This window comes from Terrapene carolina, unplaced genomic scaffold, assembly GCF_002925995.2.
Source record: "Terrapene carolina triunguis isolate 2854851 unplaced genomic scaffold, T_m_triunguis-2.0 Scaffold84, whole genome shotgun sequence".
Taxonomy (NCBI): domain Eukaryota; kingdom Metazoa; phylum Chordata; order Testudines; family Emydidae; genus Terrapene; species Terrapene triunguis.
In genome coordinates, this window is record NW_020664435.1 from 12,853,729 (window position 1) to 12,874,472 (window position 20,744).

Genomic DNA, 20,744 nt, shown 5'->3' on the forward strand with positions numbered 1-20,744 from the left:
TTTTTCGGTACCCACACAAGGACTGCCCTAAATGCCAAAGGCATAATGGATACTAGCTAACACAGGGACTGCTCTGATTCAAAGGAGGGTAAGAGAGGGGTACGAATACGGAGACAGCTGGTTGTTGCCATATCTGTCTTTTGCCCTTTTCCTTTCATGGATGAAAGGTCTTTTGTGCCTTTCAATTTCCCCTCTCTAAATATAGGTATCCTTTCTGATCTTCCTCTTCCTTTCACCTCTCATCTCTTACAAGCAAAACTAAAAAATGTTTTTGTACGGCCATACATTTTACTGACATTTTAATAAAGACATAGATAAACAGATCATCTGTACAGTGTTAACCTTATAATAATGTACAGAGCACTTTTCATCTGAAGATCTCAAAAAGCCTTACTATCCCCATAAAATTCCCCACAGATTATCTATGAAGTAACTGAATTACAGAGAGGTTACATGACTTGCCCAGGCAAAAAGCAAACTTGTGACAAACTTTGGAATAGATGCTAGTTCTCATAACTCCTTGTACCTTGCTCCAACCACTCAAGGTTGCTGCTTTACACAGCTCTAGCAACAGATGTCAATAGAAAAGAACCATTAAAGATTTATATATGTTCTATATGTTATAACTGGAGGGAATCTAACAACAAATTAAACAGTTATGTAGCTCATAACCAGGCACAATTACCTGGTTTGCCAATGTGGCTCAGCTCTGTTCTGGAAGAACCACCGCTCTGGGTGAGCGAATAATTCAATCAAAATCCCCACTTAGTCATTATCCTTGCTGCTGAGACTTCCAAGAAGGGCGCAAATTGTGAGGGCATTTCCTGTGATGTGGACATTTGCTCACTTGGAACCAGCCTGAGAATGGCAAATTCATTTCACACAGGCCATAAGGGTGGATAACAGTAATTCATGGAAGCAGTGTCCAAAGCTGCCCTTACTTCACAAAAATTCCTGAAGTCATCCAGATTTTAACTTCTTTCTGTGCTGGGAGAAAGTTAATTCTAAAGTGCACAGTTCCAGAAATAACGTATATTGCTTTTCTTTCAGATTTTTCTTTTGACACAAGGTTCAATAAACTGATTCTCTGTTCCCCTATTGTCAGATTAGTCCTTTGATGTTTCCTATGCCCTATGTTGCTCCTCCAACTCTGCCAGTCCCTTCTTCCCCCATCCCGGCTTGTCCCTGCTCTTCCTCTGAAGACTCTGGCCTTTGATGCTCTCTGTTCATCCTCCTAACCCTCCAGTCCTGACCTCCACCATCCCTTTGACCTTCCCTTCTAGGTTTTGCATCGCTCTTTCTAGGCAGGAGGCGGTTGGATGAGATTGAGGCAGGCTCAAGGCTGTGCAGAGCGAGGGTCCTGGCCGCAGACGTGGGAGCCGCATAGCGGCCTCCTGCATGTGTCTGTCCCCCTACAACAGCAGACATCCTCGGCTGGTCCTGTGTGTGTGGACGGCTCTTGGGCCAACCGTTCAAAACGTGGCTGGCCCAATTTTCACGTCCCGTGACCAGCGTGTGCACCAAGCGGCCCCAGGCTGGGGAGGGGAACTGGGTGCACGCTGAGCGGCTGTCATTTGCCCCCTCACCCGAGGCAATGATGCAAGAGACCTGCCTGGGGCACGGCCTGGCGTGGGCACCCCCCGAGCGCGGGGCTCTCTGCGTCTAGACCCAGCCCGGCCCCGTTCCTCCGCCGGCTGCCGCGCGCGGCTCCCGCTGCAGCACAGCAGCGGCCCCCGCCTCCCCGCCACCCGCCTGGCCCTGCCCCCGGCGCGGAGCAAGCAGCGGGCGGGGCTGGCTGCTGAGAGGCTGCTCCCGTGAGCCGGAGCCCGGCTGTTACCTGGAGAGGCCGCCGCCGCCCTCGCGGCTTCTATCGCAGCAGAAGCCCGGGGCAGCTGGAGAGGAGCCCGGGAGCAGCCCGAGCGCCTGGCAGGTGAGATGCCCGGCCTCCGGGGCCGCTGCTTCCCTCGCCTCTGCCTGGGGCGAGCCGGGGAGGGGCTGGCGCAAGCTGTGCCTGCAAACGCCTCCTTTGAGCCGGTCTTGGGCGCTCGGGGCGTTGGGCTGAGCCCCCGGCTCCTGCCGCTGCTCTCCGGCGACCAGGGCATGCGGAAGGGACCCTACCGCTATGGGGAGGGGGGCGCGCTGAGCCAGCCCTGGCCCTCGGCTTATTGCTGTCTTCAGCGGGGGTGCAGCTGGAGAGCCCCCATCCGCGGTGGGTGTGACGCTTCCGAGCCACAGCGGTGCTTTCCAACCTTTGTCCAGTTGCACACGCCTAGACAATTTCAGACCCCTTTGGCAATCTTAGACAGAGTTTGTGCCCCCTCCCCCGCCCCGAGGTCTGCGAAGGGCAGGTGGAAAACCACGGGGCTTAGAGGATGTGGAAAATATCCAGAGCTGGGGAGTTAGCCTGCCTGCCTACCCCGTGAGTCGCTATAGGGCTAGGTGGGTCTAAACCAGCCAGATAACTGTAGCTCATCATGGGTGTCACTATAGCTCTGGAGTATAAAGAGTACGGTATGTGGATAGCGTTACCCACGCACCAAATGTGTGTCCAGATATGGTTGGCCCTATGGTTATAGCCTCTCTTGTTAATGAATAGTTGTTTGTCTGCTGAGTGGCTCACGGTCTGTATGAAATTTTCCATTCACCTGCTTCCATAGTGTTAGAAAATCTTGTCTGCCTTACCCATTGTGACTCCTTAATATGACCACAAGCTCCAAATATTTCAGCCACAAGGGTTAAGACCTGATGTCAATATACAGTGCAGCATAATATGGCTACCTCCTCTATCTATATTCTGTTCCTCATTCTGTCTCCTTTAACCCTGCTCTACAGAAGTGATTTTAATTGTGTTAGAACACATCATGCCAGGGAGTCCCACACTAATGCACTGTGGAGTGATTGATGTGTGTTTTGTTCAGATTACAGAGAACAAGTGGGGCATTTTATTCTGGTTTGTTAGGTGATGTTTGCAGTTTTTTAATATCACTTTATTTACTTAAGTACAGTAGCATTCTGAAGAAGTGTCTTGTACACCTGCAATGCATGCAGCTTTTGTGGATTACTTATTGTGACACTAACGCAATTTTTTTCCTAAATAGTTATTGGATTTTTTTTAACCACAAAGCCTAAGATCGAATAGTTATTTGCTTTTTGATGTTTGTTCTATGCAGAATCTTAAGAGTAAGGATGTGAGGTAAAGGTCTCAAATGATATTGAATTTTGAGGCTGATATCAGTAAGTCTTGTCCTTGTCCCTAGTATGAAAAAGGAATCTCTGATCATTCTTAAAAAAAAAAAAAAAAAAATTAAAAGTGGTGAGAAAAGGTTTAAGATACTCTCTTTTAAAAAAAAATGGAGCTTTACAGTCACCTTGAAATTCTGGAAACCCTTATATATATGCTTAATTTTGCTTGTAGGAGTAGTCCAGTGAGTAAAGTTACTTACATGTGCAAGTATTTACTGAATTGGAGCCTATATCTATAATGTATTGAGTTGGGTACTGTACTTATATTTATAAAATGGACTTTACACCAATATTTATGTCCAAAATTCAGAAGGATAACATGTTTTAGCAACAGCTCATGAGGAAGACAGCTAGATGCCCTCATAAGGCTACATATTAAGGCCCCGATTTTCAAAACATGAAAAGATATAACTTTTATTCGCATGAACAGTCGCACCAAAATTAATAAGACTGCTCCTTTGAGTAAAGCCATGCACCATATGGGGCCTTAGATTTGATAAGAGAGAAGCAATTGTGTTGTAACAGACTCAAATAGGAAAACCATGTATAAATCTCTTCATACTGTGATGTGAACTAATAACTTAAATGAATATAATACCAACAACTATAATAACCTTATTAATCTTTTGTTAGAAATTTATGGGAATAGGTTTAACTAACTGCTGACAGCCATCAGGGCACATGCTGTGGATAATTATTGCTTTATTTCCTCTTAATTCTAATTTTAAACTATATCTAAACAACAAACTGCTGCACTCAAAAACAAAACAAACCCCAACAAAACCAAGTATTTGCAGGGGCTTGAGCTTTCTCCCATTGAAAACAAGACACTCATTGATTTCAGAGCATCCAAGCTTGGAGAGAGCTTAATTCAATCATATGTAACACTTCTAAAGTAGATAAAATCTGTCAAGCAGTTAAGGTCCCAAAGTCACCTTTTACAATCTGAAAATAGACAAGTTACAAAATGTCTGATAAGTAAGCAAATCCATTTACAGTTTATGAGCTTGTTTTATATTTGCAGAAATTTTGGAGGACAATATATTTTTACTGCTAAAACAAGGCATGACTATTTTTTTAATATTTACTTTAATTCTCTGAAAAGAGCTGGTGAACCTACCGGTAGCTACTCAGAAAAAAACTTAACTGTATACAGTTGATACAGAATTAATACACTCACTTATATTTTGTAAACTTTCAATATTTATTTGTTTCTTGTAGACACAGTTCTGTTTAATGTGGCCACAAAGGCCAGATTTTTGTCTCGGAGTGCTCTGATTCTTCTTAAAGAACAGGAGTACTTGTGGCACCTTAGAGACTAACAAATTTATTAGAGCATAAGCTTTCGTGGGCTACAACCCACTTCTTCGGATGCATATTGAGTGAAACATATCAAGGAGATATATATACACACATACAGAGAGCATGAACAGGTGGGAGTTGTCTTACCAACTCTGAGAGGCCAATTAAGTAAGAGGGAAAAAAAACTTTTGAAGTGATAATCAAGATAGCTCAGTACAGACAGTTTGATAAGAAGCAAGTGTGAAAATACTTACAAGGGGAGATAGATTCAATGTTTGTAATGGCTCAGCCATTCCCAGTCTTTATTTAATCCTGAGTTGATTGTGTCTAGTTTGCATATCAATTCCAGCTCAGCAGTCTCTCGTTGGAGTCTGTTTTTGAAGTTTTTCTGTTTTAAGATAGCCACGCGCAGGTCTGTCATAGAATGGCCAGACAGGTTAAAGTGTTCTCCCACTGGTTTTTGAGTATTATGATTCCTGATGTCAGATTTGTGTCCATTAATTCTTTTGCGTAGAGACTGTCCGGTTTGGCCAATGTACATGGCAGAGGGGCATTGCTGGCACATGATGGCATATATCACATTGGTAGATGTGCAGGTGAACGAGCCCCTGATGGTATGGCTGATGTGATTAGGCCCTATGATGATGTCCCTTGAATAGATATGTGGACAGAGTTGGCATCGGGCTTTGTTACAAGGATAGGTTCCTGGGTCAGTGTTTTTGTTCAGTGATGTGTGGTTGCTGGTGACTATTTGCTTTAGGTTGGGGGGTTGTCTGTAAGCGAGGACAGGTCTGTCTCCCAAGATCTGTGAGAGTAAAGGATCATCTTTCAGGATAGATTCTTCTTAAATCTCTGTAAATTCAGTAGAACTTTGGGAACATACACATTCACAATTAGCACCAAAAATTGCTGCCTATTCCTGTTTCTCTGATGCCATTTAAACAGCAGAGTTCTGCAGTGATGTGTTTTTGTTTAGTAATTATTGTTACAAGCTATACTAGGTACACTTACTATGCTCAATTATGGTACAACCAACACAAACTGAACTATATCTTTTAAAGTAAGTGAACAAAATACTTTTGATGCATTCTCTGCCTCTTTTGTTCACCTACTCACAGACATGCAATTTTCAGTAATGTGAAATGACCTGGTCAGTGTGAATTAGCAAGGTATGCATGTAGGGTGAAATTCTTTCTTCTGCAGGAATACTGCAACAAAAAATTAAAAATTCTGTGCACAATATTTTAAAATTCTTCATATTTTATTTGTCAAGATCACTCAATCTAATCACACCAGTTTCAATTATTTTTGGTCATTTATTTCAAAATACCTGTCAGCAAGTACTTCTGTAACAATACAGACAACAAAAATGATTCAGGAAATCGCTTTTGACCAATAGATTCCTTACTAGGCATGTTAATACAGAACTGAGTAATAATTCATTTAAACTACAATACAGAACCGTATTTCCCACTCCCCTCAAAAGCAGTGCAAAGGCTTGGGGGAGTCAGGGGTAATGGAGGACTGAGGGAGAGGGAAGTAATTGCTAGGAGGGAGCTTGGGTGTGAACTTTGAGGGTTGTTGGGTATGGGTGGGAAAAGTATGGAACAGGGTTTTTTGGGGGGTGGGAAGGGATTGTTAGGGAGCTTCCCCTATGCAGACGTTGGCTGACCCCTAGCCTCTCCTTCAGTCAGGCACATCTGTCCCTGTCCCCATGTGTCCTTGTAGCCCTCTCCATGTGTCCCTTCACCCCCACTCAGACACCCACTCCCCCATCCCCATGTGACCCTGCATCTCCTCCCCCTGTCTCAATGTGTCTCTGTGCCCCCACTCAGCCACCCCCATCTGTATGTGGCTCTGTAGCCCCTCCCTGTCACCATGTGGCCCTGCATATCCCTCCCCCCTGTGGCCCTGCGCTTTCAATGCCATTTAGCTCCTGCCCCAATCTGTCCTCTCCCCTTAGTCCTTATGAGCCCCTGTCTGACCCCCCAGCCCCACGCTATCTTTCTCCCCATAGACCCTGTCTCCTGACCTGGCCCAATAGACGCTGTGAAGAAGGCAGGCTCTTTCTCTTACCTAGCTGGCCCGGAGCTGCTGCTCTGTTCTCTCTGGTGGGCAAAGGCGGAACTGCAGCAACTTTCTGGCAGAAGCTTTTTTCTGCCCCAAAACTTTAAAATATGCACGGCTCATTAATTATGCATACACAGTGGTGCAGAATACCCCCAGGAGTAAATTCTCTTCCTGTGTAATGGGTCAACACATCCTTTAAGTCAGCGGTTTTCAAACCTTTTGAGCTGAGCCCCCTGTTTGAGTTACAAGTTTCGGCTGTGCCTCCTCTCCCTCCCCCAGACAAAAGTAGGCACATGCAAACTGGGGTGCTGGAACAATTTGTATAGTGGGGGTACTACGAGCCATTGAACCAAACTGTAAATCCTGTACATGATGGAAACCACTTCAAGCTAGGGGGTGTGGCAGCACCCCTAGTTCCAGAACCTATGCATGCAAAAGTATGCTTGATAACCTATTCATAAACCCAACAGAGACCTTAACACAACATTAATTAAATTACCTACACCTGTAAGTTTCAAATAAATAGATACTGATGTCAATGTACAGTGCAGCATAATATGGCTACCTCCTCTATCTATATTCTGTTCCTCATTCTGTCTTCTTTAACCCTGCTCTACAGAAGTGATTTTAATTGTGTATTCTGTCTGAATATGCAGCATGTAATACATACCGTGCCTGAAGTCCTGTGCTTTGTCCACAAGACCACTCTCCTCTTATCCATTTTATGTACAAATAAGATTACTTTTACTGCAGACCCTCCCCCAGTATAGTCATAATGAGAGCCCTGCAAATCCATGGATATTCGCTTGATATCCACAGATAGTCAATCAGATGCGGATAGTCGATCACATGCGGCACCTGGCCAACGGCATGTGGCTCAGGCAGCATGGGGGATGCAGCGCACTCGGGGCCGGTGGCCAGCAGCCAGTGGCTGGGGCTGGGCAGCAGGCCGGAGTCAGGGCTGTCCAGCACCTGCTTGCCGTGCCGCTTCCTGTCCAGCAGCTCGGGCCGCTCGGGCAGTGCTAGTGTTCTGGCCATGGCCTGGCCTGGCAGCACTGGCCGTGCTCCTGGCCTGCCGGCTCCTGGGCAGCAGGACCCACCCCCGGCAATTGGCGCGGGTGAGCCCTAGCACCCCACCCCTCCACCCTGCCGTGATGCAACAGTGCTTCTGCCATAGCTCGTGAGCTCCCAGGAGCAGCACGTGATGTGATGCCCCTTCCCTCCAGCCCCTGTGCTGCCCCTTCACCTCAAGATCCCGCCCCCACACTGCCCCTTACCTCCAGTCTCCGCCCTCGCGCCGCCTCTTCCCTGCAAGATCCCCCCTGCTCACTCATCTCTGCCCTCTCCCGTCGCTAGCCCTTGTGAGACAGCTTGCTGCTGCAGGTGCGGATACACATAAAATATGGCTAGCGGATCGCAGGTAGGATGCATGTTAATTCTGGCAGATGCGGATCCACATTTTTGTATCCGCACAGGGCTCTAAGCATAACATTGCATGTTTTTTCCATTTTTAAAACCTTCCAGTGCCTCAAGTTGTGAACCATTATCTCTTTGTGACTTGCATATCAGATTCTCTTCTTTGTTCCAGCCCTGCTGCTGAATGAATCTTGCTTTTATTAGGTGTATTTTGGGTCATCAGTTTCCTCTTCTGCAGGATATGATGGTCATGTATCTTTAATAATTTGTACATACAAGTACTGTCAAGACACTGCCAGACTTGTAAAAGAGATTGGCATCTCAGATTACGTAAAATATACACACTAATGTTAAAGATATGGAAATAAATTTCTACTCTAGGTACATGTAAAATGTTATATGAATGATTACAAAGTCCACAATTAACTTCCCTATCTCAACAAAGCTGAACCTGTTTTCTCTCCACCAGCACAGAAATACCCAAGACAACATGTGGTGCACCTTGAATGTCAGCCTATTTAGGCTTTCCTGTCAGGGAAGAAGCAAATTCCAATGCTGAGGACCTTCACTGGGGGGGAGGAGGGAGGAAGGAAAGCAAACCCTGTCTCCAGTTTCCTCCCACTGAAGACTATTAACAGACAACATAGGTGATCTCAGCTGTGATCTGTAAGGCGGCCAGTAGCAAACCTTTTCTAGTTAGAGAAGTTGCAGCACACTATACTATTGGTGCTATATAAATAGCCGTTGTTGTAAACAATTTCTGATGGTTGAAGTGTGTACTCCTTTAAGTTCTGTAATATCTCTGGCCTCTAGCAGAGGCTAATTTTTTTTCTTGTTCTCAAGGCGAGATTTGGAGGGTCTTATTTATGAGACTTGGCTGGCTATTATAGGATGATTTGGGGGGGATCCAAAACTTCACTTCATCCCATTCCTTTAAGACTTTTGATTTGTCTTAGGATGGGAGGGACTGAAGAATTTTATGTATTGGTGAATGACTTGAGTATTGCTCTTAGCAAGCATTAAAGATGTAAATGTAGAGTTTTTTTAAATATTAAAAATCCCTTTTGCAGGGCACTTTAATGGAAATAAAAACAGTGATTAACACCAGGGAAATCAAGGACCAAGGAGTCCAATAGTGGATTATGTAGGATGGAATAATGAGCAAGTGTGTGTAAACCAACTAAGTGCTCCTTCACTAGACCTTTAGGTAGTGCTAAAACAAACTGAGTCAAGTTATGTTAATAAATCCTAAGTCAGTGAAGACAGGGACAATCTGTCATGTTATTGTTAACCACAACCAGCTGACACAATATTAACTTAGTTTCCATAGGGTTTTACCAATGACAAGCTAACATGTACACTCGCAACTTGTCGACACTGACTGCCAAGTCGTAACTCCCATGTTAAAATTCCTCCTCCTCCATGTCATGTTCTACTACTACCTAACTTTCTAGTAAAGACTAGCCCGTATGATCTCAGCTAAGACAAACCAAGGGAAATTGTTTGAAAATGCATCGTACTGATTGTTTTGGTGTTACTTTAAGAGATGTTGGAGGATTTCTGTGAAGAGATTGCGTAGCTATAGGAAATGTAGAGGCCATTTTGGGCTTTCATGTTAGGCTTTGTGGGGAACACCTTGATATATTGTAACATTTTGTATTTTTAAAATGAATATTTGATAAAGAAATAATCCAACCAAACTATAATACTTCTCCATTCTGATGAATTAGAACACAGTTGGTGCAGAACCACCAGTTATTTTTAATATTTCCTTGTAGCACAGCAGTGCTCTGTTACACTCCTTAAAGAAATAGGTCTATAGACAGAAATAGCCTGTGCGGAGATTATGAATTTTGAGTTTCCACTGTTCAGGAAATGTTAAATAAATCCACTGGCCAGATATGTGCTTTGTATATCAAAATCACTTATAACCCTAAAACCCTAGCCAACCTGCCTTTTTCATATTAAATCTAAAGATCTTTTAATATATGACTAATGGGGAGAATTTTTTGGTTTCACTGAGATAAAGCTTCAGGGCACTTTGTCAAGACAGACAATTAAAACAGTGCAAAGACTGAGTTTTCATTCAGTTCAATAAACGCTAGTTAAACGTCAAGACAGACTTTTATTCTGACCCAACTTTCCCACACTTGTCTAGTTTTTCTGTAGACTGTTTCCTAGTTACTGAAATGCTGCATTTTCACCGTAAGACTGTTGTTTTTGCAATCTGAAGACAAAGGACCAGTCGTAGGCAAGAAACACTTGCATGCAATCTTACTGTCCCAGAAATAGGAGTCAGATTGGCTAAACAGGAAGGCATTGCAAAGTATTAATTTCGAAGTTTGTAATTCTAATACACTAGATAAATATTTCCAAGTAAAATTGAGGAACAACACCTATAAAAGCATCCACTATCAAGTCCCATGTTCACATAGATTATAACTTTGTGAAACTTGTAATGGAAATTTCTTTGCTTGGTGTCTATATGGTGATTTCTTTAAAATAGCTTGAGTAAAAATGGCTTACCTTTGAAATCTGAAGTTTGGTATGGAAGTAATTCTTGCAGAAAAGCAATATGTGGCCTTATTCCGGACAAAATTGACTTTGACTTGATCAAGTTAAGAGTGTTTGGAAATCATGTCCTCAGTATACATGGTTGACTTTTTTGGGGACACTAAACCAAGAACATACATGTAAGCATTATAAAAACATAGCTTATTTAGCTTGTCGTTCCTAAACTCGCTCCAAATCATCCTGGTCAAATTTCCAGATGTCTTGGAGGAAGTCAGCATGTTTTAAATGATCCAGCTATCTATTACTTTGGCCTTCCATTAGCAAAATAGTGTCTCATTGTCTCTAATGCAGACCTCTGTGAGGTAGAGACGTATTATTTTCATTTTAGAGACTGGAGAATGGAGGCAGAGAGATATAGGCCCTGGCTACACTAGAAAGGATTTGCCAGATAACTGTTCTGGCAAGCCATGTCGGGGAGATGCAGCTTATACTACCAAAAGTTTCCAGTTCCCAAATGAAATAAGCTGTAACAGCAAGAGCACTGCTTTGCTGGTATAATTGTGTCTATACTACTTGGGCTTTTCCTGGCATATCCATGTCTTTTAGGGGTGTGATTAATTTATTTTTTCTCTCCACACTGCAAACAGACAAAGCTATTACAGCAAAATTTAAGCGTAGACCAGGCCCAAGTGACTTGCCCAAGGCCATACAGGAAGCCTGTGGCAGAGCAGGGAGTTGAACATGGGCCTTCCTACCCAGGCCAGTGCCCCAAACACTGGACCATCTTTCCTGCTGTGGCTGCTTTTCCTTATGTAAGAGCCCTGTTGGCCTAGGACATGAGTTCACACTATGGAAAAGTTTGAGGACTACTTCTTGAAATGCTCATGGACTACCTCCTCTGAAAACACCATCCCACATCACTTCATTCCTGTAGCAACTCTAGCACAAAGTGAATACCTACTTTAAAAGTGTTTCTTTCCCAAGAACTAACCCCCCCCCTTTTTCCTCCATTTCATTTCCCTTTTTCTCTGGCCTCAGACCTTGTCTCTGCTGCCTCCTTTTCTGAAATCTTTGAAGAACAGAATTTCATCTTAAAATTAAATTGCAGATGCACAATAAAAATTGTCTCAACTAGTTTTGAGAGTGTCTAGTGCATGCTGAAAAACCCTTCCTTTATCACTGGGTCAATAAACAAGCAAGATAGTAGCAACTTTGTTTGCTCCAACTTACATTTTTATATCAAAGACTTAAAATAATGACACACTTATAACTAGATGACCATAAAATGTGGTAAGAGCCATTACTTACACTTAGGTCAGAGGAAAACGTGGCATTGGATAGCTGTCTGAGCAAATGGCTCACATGTAGGTGCAGTTGTGTTATGGAATTTAATAATGCATTTTTCCTTAAAGTGCATTTGGGAATAAAGTTCTCCATGGGGAAAAAATTACAAAAAATACTTTTTTTGGCAACCTACCCTTGGGGTTTCTGGAAAGGACGTAATTGGAAATGTAACTATCCTACGTACCCAGGTGAAGGTTTTCATGAATACCATCTCACAAAGCCTTTCACTTTCTCCCATGCAATATATACCCATTTTGGTGATACCGCAAATATCTATATAGTGAATTCAGAGGTTTCCAAAAACTCATTCTTTGCTACATATTGTGTAGCAATCCTGAAACTATTTTAAAAGTACTTCTTCCTAGTGTGAGGCTCTGGCAAAGAGGGCTAATGGGATCCTTGAATGTATAAGAACAGGTTGAATGCATCTAACTTTAAAAATATTGACATAAGTCAGCAGGGTCTGATGAAATGCACCCTCAAGTGCTTAAGGAACTAGCTGAAGTAATCTCTGAACTGTTAGCAATTATCCCCCATGAGTTCTCAAAGATGGGTGCAGACAAATATAGTACCTATCTTTAAAAAGGGGAAGAAAGAGGAGCTTGGAATTAGACCAGTCAGCCTAACTTTGATACTGAGAAAGACATTTGAGCAAATTATTAAACAATCCATTTATAAGCACCTAGAGGATAAAAGGTTTATAAGTAATAGACAACATGGGATTTGTCAAGAACAAATCATGCCAAACCAATCTAACTTCCTTATTTGGCAGGTTGCTGGCCTAGTGGATGGGGGAAGCTGTAGATGTGATGATCTTGATTTTAATACGGCTTTTGACACAGATGCACATGACACTCTAGGGAAGTGTGGTCTGGATGAAATTACTATAAGGTGGGTGCAAAACCGATTGAAAAACTGTCCTCAACGAGCAATGATTTACAGTCAGACTGAGGGGACGTATCTGGTGGGGGCCTGCAAGAGCATGTCCTGGGTCTGATACTACAGTATTCAATATTTTTATTTAATGACCTGGATAACAGAACAGAGAGTATGCTCATAACATTTGTGGATGACACCAAGCTGGGAGGGGTTCCAACCACTTGGAGGACAGGATTAGAATTCAGACAATCTTGATGAATTGGAGAACTGCTCTGAAATCAACAAGATGAAATTCAGTAAAGACAAGTGCAAAGCACTGCACCGAGGAAGGAAAAATCAAATGCACAACTACAAAACATGGAATAACTATCAAGGAGGCAGTACTGCTGAAAAGGATCTAGAGGTTTTAGTGGATAACAAATGGAATGAGTCAGCAATAAGACAGACGCATACCCAAGGACATGCTATACGGGGAGCTATCAGAGGGAACAAGAACAATAGAATGTCCCAAGCTTCGCTATAAAGACATATGCAAGCGAGATATGAAGGAATTTGGAATTGATCCTGACCAATGGGAAATCTTGGCAAGTGATTGTAACAAGTGGCACCATTGTCTCAATCAGGGTATCAAAGTCCATGACAGAAGCTGGCTCCTACAGCTTGAAGAGAAAAGAGCCCATAGGAAGCAAGCAGCTCCCAACCAATATACATACATTTGCAATAATTGCCAAAGATCATGCAAATCCCAGATTGGACTATTCAGTCACATGAGACATTGCAAACCATCTACATCATAGGCTGCAATTCCCACTGTCTCTCGCAGATGAAAGGATGCCAACAAGCCAAGTCAGCAATGTGATGAAACTGCGAAAAAGGTCAATATTCTAGGGTGTATTAACAGGAGTATTGTGTGTAAGACACTGAAAGTAATTGTCCCAGTCTACTCTGCACTGGTGAACCCTCAGCTGGAGTCCAATTCTGGACAACACACTAAGAAAGATGTGGACATATTGGAGAGTCCAGAGGAGAACAACAAAAATGATAAAAGGTTTAGAAAACCTGACCTCTGAGGAAAGGTTTAAAAAAAAACTGGGCATGTTTAGTCTTGAGAAAAGAAGATAGGGGGAGGGGGGCGACAACCTGAGAAGTCGTCAAATATGTTAAGGGCTGTTACAAAGAGGACTGTAATCAATTGTTCTCCCTGTCCAATGAAGTAATGGGCTTAATCTATAGTAGGGATCGGCAACCTTTGGCACGCGGCCCGCCAGGGTAAGCCCCCTGGCGGGCCGGGCCAGTTTGTTTACCTGCCGCGTCCGCAGGTTTGGCCGTTCACAGTTCCCACTGCCTGCGGTTCACCGTTCCAGGCCAATGGGGGCTGCAGGAATCAGTGGCCAGCACATCCCTCAGCCCGCACTGCTTCCCACAGCCCCCATTGGCCTGGGACGGCGAACTGTGGCCAGTGGGAGCTGCAATCAGCTGAACCTGCGGACGCGGCAGGTAAACAAACTGGCTTGGCCCACCAGGGGGTTTACCCTGGTGGGCTGTGGGCCAAAGGTTGCCGATCCCTGATCTACAGCAAGGGAGATTTGGGTTAGCTATTAAGAAAAGCTTTCTAACTATAAGGATAGGTAAGCACTGGAATAGGCTTCCAAGGGCCTCATTGGAGGTTAAGAATAGATTAGACAAACACCTGTCAGGAATGGTAGGTTTATTTGGTCCTGTTTCAGCACAAGGGGCTGGGTTTGAGGACCTCTCAAGGTCCCTTCTAGCAGGCGATTTTTACCTCTGGCACTGGGGGGACCAATAGCAATACATTGCCTCATTTCTGGTGCCCAAATTTTAAAAAGGATGTTGAAAAACTGGAGAGGGTGCAGAAAATATCCACCAAAATTATCCAAGGGGTGAAAAAAATTACTTACAATGAGAGCATCAGAGAGCTTGATCTATTTAGCTTGTCAAAAAGATTGAGAGATTACTTGATTAGTGTATAAATATCTTCATGGGGAGAAAATATCAGGTACTAAAGGGCTCGTTAATCTAGCAGAGAAAGGCATAACAAGAACAAGTGGCTGGAAGTTGAAGCTAGACAAATTCAGAGTAGAAATAATGCACAAATACTTTAACATTGAGGTGATAAACGTTGGCACAAACTGCCAAGGGGAAGAAATTCTCCATTGCTTGATGTTTTCATGTCAAGACTTCATGCCTTTCTGGGAAGTATGCTTTAGTCAAGTTACAGGGGTAACTGGGGGAAGTTAATTGCCTGAGATCTACGGGAGGTCAGAATAGATGATCTAATGATACATTCTGGCCTTGAAATCTCTCTCTTTTAAAACTCATAGGTAATTTAAGTCTCTCATTCCATTTTTAGGAGTCTTTACCTCTGTCCCAATATCAAATATAGTTGTCCATTTAAAAAAAAAATGGAGACGTCTCCTCTTCTCCATTCACCTTTCCTCTCCATTCACCCTTCTACTTCAGTTAAAGAAATTTTGGCACTTAAAATGGGAAATACATGGAGGATATTTCAGTGTCTTTGGCTTTTTAAAATACGAAAATAAAGGGGTATATGCATGTATACACAGTGTTGACGAGTCCAGAGATTCTGCACGATGGAGTGAGCCTATTAAAGATGCGATGTCCTGCAGGATACTGCAATCTATCCTGTACGTCTGTGACAGCACTGGTTATAAAAACCAAAACCAGGAACAGCACATGCATCACTTAGATTTATTTAGATGGCTGCAGTGTCTCACCTGTGTCACTACCCTCCCCTGCACAGACTCAGTGAACAATAATGGCAGCTGTGTTCCCCATATTTCGCTTTGAGAACTTAATCCTATGTGGATAAGTAACATGAGAGAGTCTAATGGGAACTTAATATCTTTCTTACTATAACTTAGAATTTGTAAGGCACTTATATCATGGAAATGAAACCAGTGCAAATATCTACATAAACCAAAGATTGTAGACCCTGATAGATGTAAAATCTCAACTTTAAAATGTAAAATCTCTAGATTTGTAATCCATATCTGCCTTGACATAGTTTTAGGTTAAAAATATGGCACAGGCTGACTCAAAAACTTGATCCTGTTGTTCAGACTCGTGGCTTCTAAAACTCTAATGTAGGTCATAGCTAATGTTTCACAGTGGGACATCCAGTCTGTTGTGTAGGACTCTAAGACATTCTGTTCTATATCTTCTTTCTGCAACAAAGTATTACACAGATTAGCTCCTAATGGTGACTTTGTCAAACTGAGTTTAATTCTGTGATCTTTAAATGAAATTTATCACAATGAGAGATTATACTGGAAAATAAAGGAATACGTTAAATCAAAGGTTCTTCATATTGTACAGGCACACATTAAGTAGACTGCCATGGTAACCAGAAGACAACTAAAGAAATACAAAGGTAACAGCATATAAAGCCAAGTTCCCTTTATAATTAATTTTTATCAAGCTGCACTTGATGAGTGAGATCAGTCAAATGATATTCATTACCTGTGAGTTGTCACTTCAGATATCACTGCAGAATTGGATTGTTTTCTGACTTTCATACTGTCTATTCTGATCTACATCAAACCAGTGTATTATCAATCTTTCACAAATAACCTACCTGGAACTACTTAACTGCTCACACAAAGAATGTGGGGAAGTTAAAACCTACTGGTACAGGGCCAGATCCACCGCTGTTGTCCATCTGTGTAGTTCCATTGTTATGAATAATTCACACTGGCTGAAGATAAGGATTTTTAACCTTAAATTGGACAGTAGGTACCTCTGTTTAACTCTTAATGGTGTGATGTCTATTTCACAATATTGAAAACCAGCAATTACCTATGTTTAATGAACAAAAACCATTGGCTGCTATCACATCTGCCTGTGCTGATTTCCAAGAATTGCTGCATCTAAGCACTGTGTTTCAGAGAAACATGTTAGGACAGTGCCAGTGATCATGCAGTGCAAGTTTAAGTTAGCACAGTCTTGGGGAGTTTCTTTGGTTAAATAGAAGTGTCCACACGGGAGCACCATACAGTTTATGTATGAAGAGTATATGTATGAGAATATGGGCTTGTGCGCTAGAAAATGTTGAAGTAACACAAAATATGCCTCTGTAGTTGTGACAATATAGCAAGAGACATTCTTCAACGTGTATTTACAGTAGTACATGCTATGTGCTAGTCTTTCCAAAGACTTAAGAACAATCCCTGCTCAGAGGACCATCTAAGGATGACAAGTACAGGTTCGGGAAGGAGGGACAATAGATAACTGTATATACAAGCTAACTGAATTCAGTACAGGCAGTATGACAGAAGTGGGTCTTTAAGTCTTAAATATGAACAGAGTAGAGACCTTGAAGATGAGCTCCGGGAGGACATAATATGCATGGAAGAAGGCATGGAGGTGATTGTGAGAATCTGATAAACTGAGGAGGCTGAGAGCACTGGTGGAAAGACGGGGGAGGTTCATCGCAGAACTTAACTAGAGATAAACAGTATGTAGAGCTTTGACGGCTGTGAGAAGCTGAAATGATAAGTCAATGGAAGCATTCAGAGAAGGTTGTTACGTGATCAGCCAGATGGGCAAAGAAGTTGGAGTTTAGCAGCAGCATTCTGAACAAACTGAAGGGGGCAGAAATTGCAGAGTCAGTGATGCATGTTTGAATGAGGCATGTAGGATTCTAGGCAAAACTCCTACCCAACAAACTGTATGTGCTCCCATCCATATATGTATGCATAGAACAAGAGTTTAGTGTCAGGCTCTTAAGTATATTTATAGAAGAAAAAAGTAAGGAGAATATTAATCAGTTTTGCCAACCAGACTGCCAGTATATCAAGTGAAGGGCTTTATTTTAGGTTGCAATATTTCTCTGCTGTTTACTTCATACACATATCTGCATTGGGGCAAACAGAACTCCAACAATGGGGAAGATTGTAAGGTAGTTTAAAAAAATCCAGAGCACTAGAGATTCTGTTTTTACTGTCCTGTCAGTTGCAGTGATGTCTGCTGTGGGAAAGCTATTTCCCATGTTGGACGTTATAATGGACATGCAGGAGCACCGTTAGAGATACATGTTCAACAAATGTGGTATGTAAAGGTCTCGACGCAAACACTAGCACTCAAAACTTTGTACTTGGCACACTGGAAGATTGGTTCCAGTAAAATTGGCTGTGATTACAAGGTGGATCATACAACTTACTGTAGAATCAGGAAAATACTATAGATACATTTCAAAAGGGAATAAGCACTTGCTGAAGTGAATAAAATCAGAACTACAGAATATAGAGCTTAATTTGAGGCTGGTTGAAACTGTATCAGCTTTCAAAGTGTGAGCAAAATAAGTACAGTTTGTCCTTACTGTGCCGAAAACCTCACTGTTGAGAAAATTGCTTATGCCGAAAGGGGCTTTAGCATTTTGCAGAATGTCAAATATCTGCTTTTTGAATGTTGCATGCTATTTAGGTGAGCCAAGCCAATAGGTAGGCTATAAGTCAGGGATAGTATGTGAGAGAGATCTGTCAGCACTGTAATGCTCCAATACCACCTCTTGTCTCTGTGACCCTAACCTACTAGTGACAATATGACTCATCGTCCAGCAGGAAGAGTAGAATGATCTCTGCCCTAAAATCAGGTAATTTTTGGAATTTGGGTTGAATTTGGCAAATAGTTTCAGCTGGAAAAAAATAATCTTTTTTTAAAAGCCAAAACATTTCATTCCAATGTTTTTGAAATGTTTCATCTTTGCTTCAAGATCTTTTGGTTAGAAATTTAGTTTTAACCAAAAAAAATATAAAAAACTCCAAACCCCACCAAAAACTAAACATGTTTTTTTTTTTTTTTTTTAAAACTCAAAATGAAATCTTTGGATTTTTTTTATGTTGGTGAAGAAAAAACAAAATTGTTTCTGGATTTCAGGTTAGCCACCTAATCAAATAAAAAAAAAATCTGTTTGCTCAGTTCTATTTAGTTTTAAAAATGGTTGTTTCAAGTCTTGAATTGCATGGAGTGCATGATGTCTAAAGTTTTCAGATATCATATAAATCAATGACCAAAGGCAACTTTGTAATAGAGTACCACATATTTGAGAGAGTCATTGCTATAACTTAAGCAATGGTTGTTGGGAACTTTTTGATCATATGGTTTCGATTAAATCTGCTACTTTTCAAGTGACTCCTGCAGACAGAGAAGGGGCAGTTCTCGTTTTTATTAATTTGGGAGGTACTCTGATACCATAGTGATGAGCTATAGAAGTATCAAAATAAACAGTTGCATTTTTTCCCCAAATGTCTTTCACTGTAACACCTTTCTTTTTAGGGACGCTTGTACTGTTTGTACTGTGTCTTGAATAATTTTCTTTTGAATTTACATCTGATAGATGAAGTTTCTGTGCTTAAAGACAAACCATGATTGTTTGACGGAATAGTCATCCAGTAGTTTGTCTACAGTAGGATGTGTTTTGCCTCAAGTTAGCGGGTTAACCTTCATAAATATATTAACTGGCAGTTTGGACACTTTGAACATTTGTATCCTGATAAAAGCATTGGAGGAGTTTCCAGACTAGCCTTTACAAACTGGCAATCAATTAACCTGAGGTTTAAAAATCTGCAGACAAACAATAGAAGAAAACCAGGTTCAATCACTTAGCAGTTACTATCATAACTCTTCTTTTTGGATAGGTAGTTAAACTGACAGGCAGCCTCCGCTACCACTTGTGCTTTATGTATATTTTAGTCCTAGTTCCAGTTATACCATTATACCATTTGAGAGATCACTCGTCTTTTTTTTTTTTTAACTGCATTAGAGGAAGACGACTACAGTAGAATATTTAACATTCTTCTGCATTTCTCTGCTCTGGTGCAGTGCCTATTCCTGAGTCAGCAGAATGCTTCTAGGTCAAGTGTTACTCTGCATCAGAGTTGTTTAGTATCTTCCTTCTTCAGAGGCTGACTGGTCTTATTACCAAGGCACAATCACCTTCTCTTCTCCCCTGCTCCTTACACCTCTGCCTTCACAGATGTGTATGGGAAGTCTGTAGCTCACTGTAATTTAATTGTGTTTATCGAACCCCAAATAAGACTAAGCTGACCTGATCTGTTTCTCTTTCACTAACTGCACTTAACTGACGTGACAAGGGAATAAGATGAATATGACAGTGAAATATTTGTTCTCCAGCTCTAGCTACGTATTTAATGATTTTTGAAAGTTTGTTGAAATACTAGTCAGACTTGCATTACCCTTTTCCCTTCACTTTTTTAGGATGGCTGTGGCTCCTCCTAGTTATTGTTTTGTTGCTTTTCCACCACGCACTAAAGATGGGCTTGTTGTGTTTGGAAAAAATTCTGCACGGCCTCGAGAAGAAGTACAGGAGGTGGTCTACTTTGCTGCTGCTGCTCATGATCCAGGAAGCAAAGTTGAGGTAATGGGCTTCATTGTGGTTAAAATTACAGTATAAGCGAGTGCCATTTCAAAAGGTAAAGGTGCCCCTTGTATTCCTGTCAGATTTTGGAGTCTGTATTCCCTAAACTCAAGTTTATAAGGTCCAGAATGATTGAATAATGCTTCATTCTGAGCCTGTCTACCAGGAAAAGCCTTAGGAGTTGGGGAGGGCTGGTGAGAAGATTCTTGGGAGTTCCCAAATGGCAACTACAGTAAAAGCTGTGTTATCCTGCACTTTACCAACCGGAAAGCTCTAGAAACCAGCATTTTCTGCAGTGGACAGGCTGACTTGTTTACAACTTCGCTGCTTGTGCTATGGTCTGTACTACTTGCCAATACTCATTTTTCTGTCAAGGTAAAATTTTCCTAATAAGCTGGGAATAGCAACAAACATTTATTCCTTTTAACTGACACATCCTTTCAAACATCAAAAGGAATGAGTTGGTCAGTGCTGCTCTTATCTGTCCCAGTTAATGCATGTCTAATTTAAAGGTGCAGCAAACCTCTAGCATTTACATGCCCTGTATTAAACTACTGAA

At 41.9% G+C, this 20,744-nt stretch overlaps 1 protein-coding gene across 2 annotated transcripts in view; it reads left to right on the forward strand.

Moving 5' to 3' along the window:
• Positions 1–1,848: 1,848 nt before the first annotated feature.
• The window catches only part of SCRN1 (secernin 1), a 59,077-nt gene continuing 40,181 nt past the window's right edge, over positions 1,849–20,744 (forward strand). The window contains exons 1-2 of one of the 2 annotated variants that reach the window (XM_026649393.1): positions 1,849–1,930; positions 20,026–20,185. In XM_026649393.1, the coding sequence (XP_026505178.1) occupies positions 20,027–20,185 (159 nt within the window). In that variant the 5' untranslated portion in view covers positions 1,849–1,930; position 20,026. Of the gene's footprint in view, positions 1,931–12,661; positions 12,781–20,025; positions 20,186–20,744 lie in introns of those variants that run through there. The other variant, XM_026649394.1, reaches the window with a different exon arrangement.